Raw genomic sequence first — 12,243 nt, forward strand, 5'->3', positions numbered from 1 at the left:
GACGGTGTCTGAACCAGGCCTCAAAGGGGTACAAGTTATGGGGGATGAGGAGCCTGAGCAAGGTCTGGACATGAAAGGACAGCATGTATGCCGGGAATCTGGTAATCCAGGCTGGCTTTGGTCTTCAGGGACGGATAGACACTGGGTGAGAGATAAGGCTAGAAAGATAAGCAGGCTCCAGATTTCCTTGCTTAAATACCAACTGGAAAATAAACCCGTCCAGCTGTACACTCATGAAAGGAGTGCACAGACTTCGGGTCTTGATTTTATCCTGAAGCAGCCTGTAATCAATGCGTGCCTGTTTACTAAAGAAGAATGTGTTTGTTAAGGTTGATGTAGGTCAGGAATTTAACTTCTGATTTCAAGACAGGGTTCTCAGGAAGTCTGAACATACTGGTTTTGTGCAACTCAACTGTCATTTTACTGGGCTGGGTTTTGTTAGGGAGGATAAAGAGAATCTGAAAACGACAGGAATTTATCTTTGACAGATGCTTCTTGCCCAGCAGAGAAAGAAGGGTTCATTGTAACAGAGATAATTGAGTCTCCTCATACAAGCGCTCCCAATTTTAACTGGGTTATATAAGCACCTAGATTTGGCCTTTAATTCATTGTTGAGATTGCTGCACCAGAACAGACAGGCACATGCAATTTTCTCTTCTGAGATAAATTTGCACAGCAAAATAGGCTCTTGTAAAGTAGGACGCCATAATGTATGAGTAATATTAGTGTTTTTCTGGTGCTCTACATGGATAATAAGTCAGTCAGAGTGCCTGGACAATGGGCTGCATCTGTGTATGTGTTGGTTACCTTTGAAGAATGCAAAACCCTCCTTTTACAAGGTTCATACTTTTTCCTAACTTAAAAATAGGTTTCAAAATGGCAAAAATATATAAAGAAGAAAATGATAATAAATAATAATAAGCGTTGATGTTTGGGTCCATTTTCCTGCATCTCCCGCCTTACAATGCATGCTCTCTGTGTACAGCTTTGCTTTGTACAACTTCAAATTAACATGTTTCTCATAAGTATTTTCCAGTGTCATTAACCAGACTGTAGAAGTTGTGTTCTTTGAGACATACCTTAATTTAATGATTCTGCTCTTGGGCACAGCAGTTTTCTCCTGATTTGTCACTTTGATGAAATAATGCCACACTGTGTGTGTGTAAACATATGAGTCTCATTGTTCCTTGAAAAACTTGAGTCGCTGCAGATGGTCCAAGGTGAAACCACTCCCACATCATCCCCAGTGTGGTTGTGACCTGCATGCATTCCTGTCAGAAGTAAATGGGAATACCTTGCCACTAAAGCAAAATAATTAACCCTTAGAAACTACTCGTTCATGCAGTGGATAAAAATTTATATCTAATCATTTTATTTTTTAATTTCTTTGATAATGAAATTGAGCTATGTGTATATGTATGTGCATGTGCCCACATACATTCATGTACTGGGCTTCTCTCTTTTAAAATGTGTTTATAAGTTGTTTCCTATTTTATTTTTCTAAAACAATGTCCATCTCTTTTTCTTATTGATTTGTGAACACTTTGGATAATTAGTATCTTTATACAACAAGAACCAATATAATGCTGAAAATGATGAGGAAAATCTTTGATTATTTGTAACAGTCTCCACTGATCCAGAATTAAGGATCAAAACTCAGTTCAGAAAGGACTGGCATGTTTTACTGGGAGGCAGTCAGTCAGGAATGGACCACAAGTGGTGCCTCTTCAACTGGAGTCTTTGCTGAGACCAGGAATAAAACTTGGCATGAGGCCAGGGCCTCGAAGTCGGTTGGTGCTTACAGGCGGTGTAGCTGTACTTCTAGGGATGTTTCATCACTCTAGTTACTGTACATGAGATCTTCCCATGTTTTCTAATCGGGGCAGAAGAAAGATGTTCTATGTGCTTATTAGCATTGAAATCATAGCCTTAGGTTTGTCCATGTTCTCCTGGCATTTGCTTAAAGTTTTTGGCATATTAAATTAAATTTTAGACTTTTTAAATAGTTAAGCCTCTATTTCTTCTTTCACTGTATTTGTTAGAACAGAAAAATCCCCAAATGTTGTAGCCTTGTCCCCTCTATATTCTTAAAGATTATTGAAGACCTAGAGAGCTTTGGCATATGCAAACTTTGGCATATGTATTTATTCAAATTGAGTATATTTTAAAAAATTATTTTTGGTTTGTTTTTCAAGACAGGGTTTCTCTGTTGTCACCCGGGCTGTCCTGGAACTCTCTCTGTCTCTGTAAACCAGGCTGACCTCAAACTCACAGAGATCTGCCTGCCTCTGCCTCCCAAGTGCTGGGTTAAAGGCATGCACTGCCCAGCCAAGTATATTAAATTTTAACCTAAGAATTTAAGCAATATTTACTGTCACATATAAAAATATCAATCCTAATCCCATCACAAATAAAAATGGTATGTGTGTGTGTGTGTGTGTGTGTGTGTGTGTGTGTGTGTGTGTGTGTTAATGGGGATCAAACACAGGACTGTATGCATACTAAACACATGCTTTTCCATTGAGTTTTATCCCCAACCCATAAAAGCATATCTTTATAGTTTTAAAAAAAAAATCATTCCATTTCCAACCCAGAGTTTTACCAAGTGGTTCTAAGTATTCTGTAAATCTCTTTCCTGTCTGTTTGATAGACAGCAGCTGATTTTGATGTCTGCCTTTTGTCTTCAGTCAGTGCAACGTGCTGTTTGGGTTCAAGTCTGCGAGGCAGAACCGCCTCACATGGACCTCTAGTTAGTTGAGAGAGGGAAGGATTTCACTAGTGACTTCAGTCAACTGTAGACTTTTCTTTGCTACTACAGAAAACCCGAAGACTGGTTCATTGTCTCCGCCCCCCCTCCCCCCCTTCCTTCCTAGCCTGGCTTCATCCAGTTCTCCTGCTGGAGCACAAGCCTGGGCAGCCTGCTCAGCCAGTTGTTCCGTCTGCCTTCTGACCCATATGATGGACATAATGATACGACTCTGTTGTATCAGAGTCCTGTCTTCTGCCCCATGCGTTCAGTGCGTCTTCTGCCTGTGTGTGACTGCCTATCATACACTGCTTATTTGTCACATGTCACTTTACTGAGCTATGGAAATCAGAAATGTGTCCAGTGTGGAGAGGCTCTTCATACTGTACCCCCAAGTGCCAAACACAGATTCCAGAATTCTGGGTTTTGTTCGAAATTTAGCCACTGATAAAAAATACCATCAACTAATTTTTTTTTTTTTAAGAATGCTGATTCAATTCATCTTTGAGATGATTTCTCCAAATATACAAGTCTAAGGACCCAGATTTTCTTACCAAGAAAGGCCCCTGCAGCAAAAATGGCTGGCTTAGCTACATTTTAGCATTCTAACCCTTGTCCTTGACATTGCCATGATATATATATATATATATATATATATATATATATATATATATATATATATATATATATATTTAGAAAACCACCCTTTCATCACACAGAGTATTCCAAAGGCAAATACCTACATCACAAAGACAGTTCTCTCGTTTTTCTGACCTAGGGCCTTACTTACTCTGTAGCTCTGGCTGGCCTGGGACTCACTGTCTCAAACCTCTTGCCTCAGCCTCCCAAGGGCTAAGATTACAGGTAGGGCCACCACTCTGGTTCAAGGTGAGGTTTAATGAAAAGTATTAATCGTTTTTATGTGAAGGACACCTTTAGTATGGCTGCTGAGCACGTGCAACAGAGGGAAATATGACTGCTAATAAATGTGATGCTTGCTGGGGTGCTAGAGCTTTCACACTGTCATCTTTGTACCACGAAAGCAAATACAAAGGCAGCTTAAAAAAAATGACAGCGGTTTTGAATTTAGCTTGGTTGGAAGAATACTTGCCTAACAAGCTCAGGGCATTGGGCTCCGTCCTCAGCTGGGGTGGGGCCAGGGATAGATAACACCTTAAGAAATAGTTCTCACTTAGTAGACAGCACGAATGGGTCTTGAGGCACTCCTGGGGTTTACCTCACTGCATTTGAGAGCTCTCTGTGTTACAACCTTTAGGATAACTTAGCAATAGTGATATGATTGTTTTTTAGCTTTGTATCGGTGGAGATATCTAATAAGTAAATTCCAGTCCTGAGACTCCATTTGGGTTCTTTTTTAAATTAAAAAAAAAAAAAATCTACATTTATTTGTAGGTGTAGGTGTGAGTGGGTGTGCACACGTGTGCAAAAGTGCACATGTGGAGGACAGAGGATGACTCTCCTCACTGTGTTGTTCCCAGGGATCAGACTCATATCATTAGGCTTGATGGCATGTGCCTTCACCCACTGAGCCCTAAGCGCTTCCTCATTGCACATTTTAGACAATGATTCTGCAACTTCAGAGGCTGATGCTGAAATTGCCGCCAAGACCAATGGAAGAGGGAGCCCTGGGGAGCAGCCAGCCAGTCCTGTCCAGTTCATCAACAGCTCGGAGACAGGGGACTCGGGTCGCTCCACTCTTCAGAGGTATTTGTGTCGGAGCCGAGCATTCCCTGTGTGCTGACCGAAATCCCGAATTTGAAGCCCTGGCCCTTTACAGTCTTCCTCTTTATTTCCATGCTGCCTGAGTTCCCACCTCTTACCGAGCTAATGTGAGTGGGTGGATAGGCGCACACTAATTTTACTTCTTGGTTCCGTTCTTCTGAGCCCTTCTACAGGTAGGCTAATTAGGGTCTTGCTTTTCCAGTTACTATGTTTCTGTTTGAGTATGAATTTTGTCCTGTCTACTGAAGCTCATGTTGTCCCATCTGGAGTAAGACAGACACAGTGCCACAGAATGCTCTGGCATGGGACAGGCACAGAAGAGACTCACAGCAGCCATTGGCATTTATTCCAGAACTGCACATGGCTCTTTCTTTGTATGTACAATGACTTTATTCCTCACGTTACTTCTCACAAACATCAACTGTTGATTCTAAGACTGGCGCTGGTTTCAGCATGTGTCCATCCCATCTCCTCACAAAACAATTCTGCTAGAGAAATCTCTAGCAGAAGAAGTACCATCACCGGTGCCACTGTGTTTCTATTTTCATAGCTATTTTTGTGAAGGGGCTATAGAAAAATACATGTAAGAGGATTTAGGTAGGGCTGGGGAGATGGCTCAGCAGTTAAGAGCATTTGCTGCTCTTGCAGAGGACCTGGGTTCAATTCCCAGCACCCACATTGCAGCTCAAAACAGTCTTCTGACTTCTGAGGGACTTCTGCAAACATGAGGTGCACACACACGTACACCCAGTGATACACACATAGGTACACACACACACACACACACACACACACACACACACACACACACACCCACCCAAGTGCACATGCATACACAGAAAGAAAGATTAAAAAGAAGAGATATAGGCTACCAGTGCTTCCTCAGAGGGGGTAGGTTCCTATCAGATAAGTGTTCTTCTCCTTTGCTTCATTGAAATACACACTGTGTAGCATGGAATCATAGTGTTTGTTGGATTTAAATGTGGATAGTGAAGTCCTGTGGTGGGAGAGGAACAAGGCAACACACAGTCTGGTTCAGCAGCACCCTAACATGCCCTAGAGTGATCGATAGCCTCTTCCCACTTCCTTACCGACACTTTGTCACTTGCCATTTTGCTCATGGGACCTGGTCTTCTTCGTCCTCTGCTGTTCTGCACTTTCTTTATGACATGAAGATGGTAGCTCATGTCTAATGCTCTTAGACACAGGACTGTCAGTGATGAGCCCCTTATTTAATCCCAGCTCTTTCTTCCCTTGTCTCATTATATGAGTGAGACATAACTCTGAAAGCCTCTTCAGGCTCATCATCTGCCTGTAGAAATTGGAAGTAAGTGCAGATAACTATTGAAAATAAGGTTCAGTGTCCATGCCGGGTAGGCCGTTGTGTAAGTACAGTCACGCATCACATAATGACAGGGCATTCCGAGAAATGTGTCCTTAGATGATTTTCTTCCACGATGGAGTATCAGAGAGTGTAGTTAACAAACTAAAAAGGCTCCTCCATCACTCTGAAGGCCGTCTTAAGGAAGTGCCATCACATTCTGTTTGCATGTGACTGGAATGTCTTCACATGGTCCGAATGTGAAGCATGTAAAACACTATCGGTACTTTATATTGTGTTTAATATGCATATAAATCCTTTGCATTTTTCTTGTCCTGCAAACCTTATTCTCTGCTCATTTATTCTGTTTTCTTACTCCTTCCATCCTATTGGGTTAACTATCCCCTCTTTCTTTCTCTAAATGTTGCCTGTGTTGCTGAAGGCAGCATGTGTCCTATACTTTCTACCCCTCAGCCCTCTAGCAACTTAACATGCATTCTCTGAGGATAATGATGAATACACACCAACTCCTTCTTGGGCTCCAGTATGGTAGAATAACATCCGCACAGCCCTGCCTTCTGGAAAAAAATGAGGCACTCTGCCCATTTAGCTTTTCTTGGGGGTCCCCTTGAGAAGACATGAAGCCCTCATCTCACCATTCTGCAGAGACACATTTGACCTTTCAACCTCCCACCCTGACTAGTTTCTGATGACCTATTTTTTCCTGCTTACAGCGTCATCAGTGGCGTTGGGGAACTGGATGTAGACAAAGGACTAGTAAAACAAGAAGAGCCCAGTGGTAAAGACAAGCCTTATCCGGACTGCCCCTTCCTGCTGCTAGATGTGCGGGACAAAGACTCTTATCAGCAGTGCCACATTGTCGGGGGTAAGAGAGGAGGAGGAGGAGAGCCTCTCAGTCCCAGGAGCGGAATCTAGCCTTGTTCCGGGGAAGCGTAATACTAGCACAGGTCAGCAGTCAGAGAAACTGTCTGTGCTGGCTCCATCACGGAAGCCCTGGGAGTGAGCACCACCACATCCTCCAGACAGGCTGAGCGTGTTCTCCGGAGCTCACAGGCCTACTGCACAGTGCACTGAGCAGGGAAGCTATGGGCTCCTTTGTTCATGGCACCCTCTCTCCTTCATGTTTGATGAAGAACTTAGGTGTATTTTGTTTATGGCTCACCGACTTTGAAAGTATATTTACCTCGTAGACTGTGAGCCAGCTGGGAAGTGGGGCCAGACTGTAAGAGAGCTCAAGGCTCCTAATCTTGTTCTTCTCTTATAGCTTACAGTTACCCAATTGCAACTCTATCCAGGACAATGAACCCCTATTCAAACGATATTCTTGAGTATGTATCCTTTGTTGTATTTTAAGGAGTTGGATATTATCAGGATCTTAAGACTCAAACTTATCATGAACCATTTGTGAAAACTGCAGAGGACCTTTGACACGAACCAGGTTGGTGTATTTTAGATTTTAGGTTCCTAGCAGCTGCTGAGTGACCTAACTGTTAAGACAGATCCTTTTCAGTCCTGCTTTACTGTGCCAGAAAATACTAGGTTAAGGGGATTCAGTTGGTCGAGAGTTGGCTCTGAGACTGGTTCCTCTAGAAAGCTTGTCCAAATGGAACTTAAGTAGTAAATATTTTTCTGTTTTCATTTTAAATTTTTAATTTTTTATTCATAATAACCATACAAGTAGAAAAATACTGAAAATATTAAAAAGAAAACTAAATACCCTATTATCAGACCGTCGAGGATCAGCTCCTGTCAATGCTGGTCTGTTTTGTTCTGACTATTTCCTGTCTGTGTAATTTGGTTTATAAAATTGAAGACATACCTGCAGCTGTCATTCACAGCTGTAATTTCCCCATGTAATGGAAGCTGTCTGTGAGCTCCATTTTTGACAGTATGTAACATCTCCTTGTCAGGCTTCCTTCCTAAACTGCCCCTTTATTGTGGACTTTGAGTAGTTCTGTTGAATTATGGTAAGGAGGCCTTCAGTGGATGTCCTGGACAGAGAACGTTAAAATGGAGACTGTGCTCTCTCTTTCCCTGCACTTTGAAGGAGAAAGAACTAGAAGGTGGCATGGCATGTGTCAACTTGTACTGTCAGGACTTAGGTCGTGCTAGTTCCAAACACCCAACCTTAACTCGCCTCCCAGAAAAACGCTCACGGCAAGATCATCATTCTTTACGATGACGACGAGAGGCTGGCGAGCCAGGCGGCCACCACCATGTGTGAACGCGGGTTTGAAAACCTCTTCATGCTTTCTGGGGGTGAGCAAAGTTGCAGTCTGCCTTACACATCCAGTCTGCACTCAGCAGCCTTCAGACCCACACTGTCACCTCTCAGTGCTCACTGCTAGGACCTTAGCGTTGGGCAGAGAGCAAGCCGTGCTGTCTGGAAGGAGCCCGGAGTCCTGTGAGATGTCCTCTAGTTCTGTCTGCACATCTGTCTGCACGTCTTTGTGGGGTTTGTTTTGGGGGGAAACGGGGGGCTTCATTTTTTTTCACTGTAGATTTTCTTGATTTGAGGCTTTCCTGTTTTGAGGGACAGGATCTTGCTACATTGCGCCCTGGCTGGCCTCAAACTCTTAATCTTCCTGCCTCAGCATCCCGCTGCTAGGATTACAGGCATGGCCACCAGGTCTAGCTAGCACAATGGTTTGAATTCCTAAGATAACAGCATTGCTGCAGGGGGCTGTAAGAATGCTAAAACCTTGAGCAAAAGATTTCCTATGGAATTCTTGGCTGGCATTTCCAGTTTACACATTGACAGGGCAGTGAAGGGTGATTTCAGATCTTCAACTTGGTGATGAAGGGCTAGAAGATACACAGGCCTCTTCTCGCTCTGCTGGGGCCTCACTATGTTAATCCTGCTTTTTTCTCATGCTCTCCCACATCTAGGTCTGAAAGTCTTAGCTCAGAAATTCCCAGAAGGACTGGTCACTGGTGCCCTGCCAGCCTCTTGCCAGCAGGCCCTCCCTCATGCTTCTGCCCGGAAACGATCCAGCCCCAAAATGCCACCCCTGCCAGCTGAGAACAAATGGAGATTTACCCCAGAAGACTTGAAAAAGATAGAATGTTATCTGGAAGCGGACCAGGGCCTGGCAGGCAATCATAGTAAGAGCTTCTGACCTTTGCTTCTGGTGGAGCTTGAGCTGTATTTCTTTGGCTATCCCTCATCATACAAAAAGTCCCTTTATCATCCATAGCCTTAAAGTACTTGAGGTCCTCTGCATGGCGCAGGTGCTAGTGGGGCTCAGCGGTGATGGCAGAGATTAGGCATCGAGGGCAGCCGTGGAGAGTTCAGCCAGCAGCACGTGTGTCTGAGGCAGGGTGTGGGTGTCCAGATTCCTTCTTCGGAGATCTGCCCTTCCTTCTCTGCTCTTGGGTTTACTTGAAAGCCTGCCTGGAGCCTCCTGCTCTGGCTTCCTGCCTTTGCCTGCTGCTTTCTCTCCCTCCTCAATTGCCCCTCACCCTGTATACCCGTCTTTACCAAGGAAGAAGTGTGGGATCGACCAGATTTGTTGAGGAGAGTGAAGGGGGAGAAAAGAGACTGTGTGAGCTTCACCCCACCCCTCCCCTTCCCCAACATCAAGCTGATCTCAGGGGTGAGAACTAGATCCTCACTGGCCCACAATGGAATCTGTGGAGAGCTTCGTTAGAAGTGGCCGGCTGAGCATCGTTAGCTTCAAAGTGTTCTTGGCTGATTGTCCCTGGAACCCTTCTTGCATCTCTGCCCCTCTTTCTTGCTCCCTTCAGGCCGAATGAACCAGAATAACTCCGGCGGGAGAGACTTGAAGGTGCCTGCTGGCCGCAGTGGCCAGCACCTGCCCACCGGGGGTGGCCCTGCTAGCCACTCGAATCCCCGCACACCCAACAGCGGTCACCTGCAAGGCAAACCCTGGAAGTGAAGACCTGTGTCATGTAGTCAAATAAATGTCCCCTCCTTTTGGGACCCCCAGCACTCCCAACTTGGTCATTTTCAGAACTGGTGTAGAGAAAAGCCACACTCCAGGCCAGAGCAGGTCCACTTCTCCCTGTTTGCAGCCCCCTCCCTTCACTTGGGAAGGACTTTGACAGATGACCAGAAAAACCAGAGGCTTGACAGGCTCTACTGCCCTCCCTATTGTTTACAGGATGTCCATGTCTTTGGAAATTGAATAGGAAAAAAGAAAGATACTTTCTTTTAAATAAGGTCCAGCCTGTTTGGTCTGTAACCAGTGTTGTTTTGTAAATAGTTCAGTCACATCTGCTGGTGTGTTCTTCCCAGCCAGCGTTTTTCATTCACTGTTGATTTCATGAAAGATTCTCCAGGTGGGCCTGGCATTGGCCCCTGTCCCTAGGGGTGCAGATGAGTCTTGGTTCCTGCAACCCATGGCCCCCACACTAGGCCAGGTGGCTGGCTGAGTCACTTAGCCTGTGTGCTGCAGGTTCTGCTGGGAGTTTGAGGCTAAGGAGTCTTTGAGTATGGTTCCATCTTACTGGTTTAGCCGAGAGGCTCTATGCAAAATAATCCCCTTGTTAAATGGTTCCTGAGACCAAAAAGGTGTGTGCTCAGCTGTCCTAACACCTAGAAGGGGGACCTAGTAGAGAAAGGTCCCAGCGTCTTACAGATCTGTGCTGAGAGCCCTGAAAGGCCACCACAGCTGTCCCCTCCATTGTGAGCCTTAGATCAATTAAAATTTCCCATTGCCTAATTTGAGCCCAGCTGTGTTAGCTGGCTAGCAATCACAGTCACTTGAGAGCATCAGCATCGTTGCTCAGGCAAGGGGAAGGCACAGGTGAGGAGGACTCACGAGTCCTTTGTCAGGGCTGACAGCCCTCAAGCCCTTGCCTAAAAATACAGTATTAGTCTAATTGAGTAATTAGTGCAATTTCCTGCTTGCTTTTCATTCTCACGACTGAGCTGTGATTAGGAGGCTGTTGATTATAGATTCTGGTTTTGGCCGGAATTTTGAATTGGCATTAATTGAATTGCTAGATGACTGACATCCATTCTCTTTAATTGGGGGAACAAAAGACCTCAGGTAAGGATGAGGCGCGGGAAGTCATGGGAAGGAAGAGCCCTGTTAATTTTTATGGTCTGTGATCGGAGCTGTGATAAGGGACTGAGGAATAAATTGTGCTCTTTGTCATGGCAACCAGCTTCTGAAAAGCCAACTGAAAATTGCCTATCCTTAGGTGGTTACTGCTGCTGGGTAAGATTCACCTTAACAGTACTATTTTCTCACCACTAAAAAAAAAAAAAAGAAAAAGAAAAAGGCCCTACAGTATTTCTAGCATGAGGGCTGTGTTTGTAAGAGAAATAAACGTAATAAATATCTCATGGAGACATATGGAAAAATAACTCAGTCAGCCCAGCTCTGTTTCAGAATGTGTTTATTCTTCTCTACTTGATTTCCAAAGTGCAACATTTTCCAATGCTTTAGAAATCAAACAAACCAGGGACATTGTTCAGATGTCAAGCCGTGCCCAATTTTCCACAAGATTCGAGAATCTTGTATAAAATTCAGCCAACGTACACATAGTTTTAATGAGAAGCCTGTCATGTTTCCCCATAAATTTATTGCCTGAGAACTTAGTTCAGCCTTTTGCTAATGCCAAAATGCACTGGCTTTTTATTTTCTTTACGGCATAGATAGAAAAATGCAAATTTTTCCACATTTGATTTTCCCCTAGCATGGACAAGATTTTCAGTCATCTTTGACACATATACATTCCTAAGGAAAGTATTTTCCTCAGGAGCAGAGTTCTGGTTTGCCACTTTACCATGGGCTAGTCAGGAGATTAGACCTCCTCATCCAATTCTATTTTGAAAGAACCATTCCCGCCAATGGATGGTAGTGTCAGAAACTGTTGTATAATGTGCAAAGCTGGGTTAGGCAGAGCAGTTAAAATTGCTGTGTGTGTACTGGCATGGTCTAGCAGGCTGAGTGTATTTCCGTGTGCCTCTCCAGAGTACTCTGCCCTGCTGCAGAGATTTCAAACTTCCCAGAGGCCTGATCCAATTCTGCACTCAGCGTTACTCTCCGACGCTGTTGCTTCTTAACATTCCACTTTACCAGTTTCTTCATTAGATTATTTGACATGTATTATTTAAATGATCAGTGATACTTTGTGCAATTATGAATGTTGAAGATTAAAGAACGTAGTTACTAATTTGTCGTTTGCTATTAATGTGCTGAAACCTGCCAACTTCTCTCTTCCTCTCTGTCAGAATGATTTGGGGGAGCCCCAGGAGACTAGAGTGATTTGAAAGCGTACCTCTTTTTACTGCATTTCCCAGAAAGGCATATGCTCTTTGCATCGATGAATCTGGAAATCATTCCAGTTTAGAGCAAGCGACCACAGCTTTCTAGTCAGAAGGCCTGTGTTGTTCCTGGAGCTCAGGCAGGGACAGATTGCTGCTACCTTGGACAACTGT

At 44.1% G+C, this 12,243-nt stretch overlaps 1 protein-coding gene across 3 annotated transcripts in view; it reads left to right on the forward strand.

Annotated features, from left to right (window-relative positions):
* Cep41 (centrosomal protein 41) overlaps positions 1–11,978 on the forward strand; it is a 43,443-nt gene extending 31,465 nt beyond the window's left edge. For 2 of the 3 annotated variants that reach the window (XM_036182767.1, XM_036182768.1), the window contains 6 exons: positions 4,327–4,471; positions 6,545–6,696; positions 7,096–7,163; positions 7,976–8,090; positions 8,721–8,936; positions 9,579–11,978. In XM_036182767.1, coding sequence (XP_036038660.1) covers positions 4,327–4,471; positions 6,545–6,696; positions 7,096–7,163; positions 7,976–8,090; positions 8,721–8,936; positions 9,579–9,730 — 848 coding nt within the window. In that variant the 3' untranslated portion in view covers positions 9,731–11,978. The remainder of the gene's footprint in view (positions 1–4,326; positions 4,472–6,544; positions 6,697–7,095; positions 7,164–7,975; positions 8,091–8,720; positions 8,937–9,578) is intronic. The other variant, XM_036182769.1, reaches the window with a different exon arrangement.
* The last annotated feature ends 265 nt before the right edge of the window (positions 11,979–12,243 follow it).

Source organism: Onychomys torridus, chromosome 3, assembly GCF_903995425.1.
Source record: "Onychomys torridus chromosome 3, mOncTor1.1, whole genome shotgun sequence".
Lineage (NCBI taxonomy): Eukaryota > Metazoa > Chordata > Mammalia > Rodentia > Cricetidae > Onychomys > Onychomys torridus.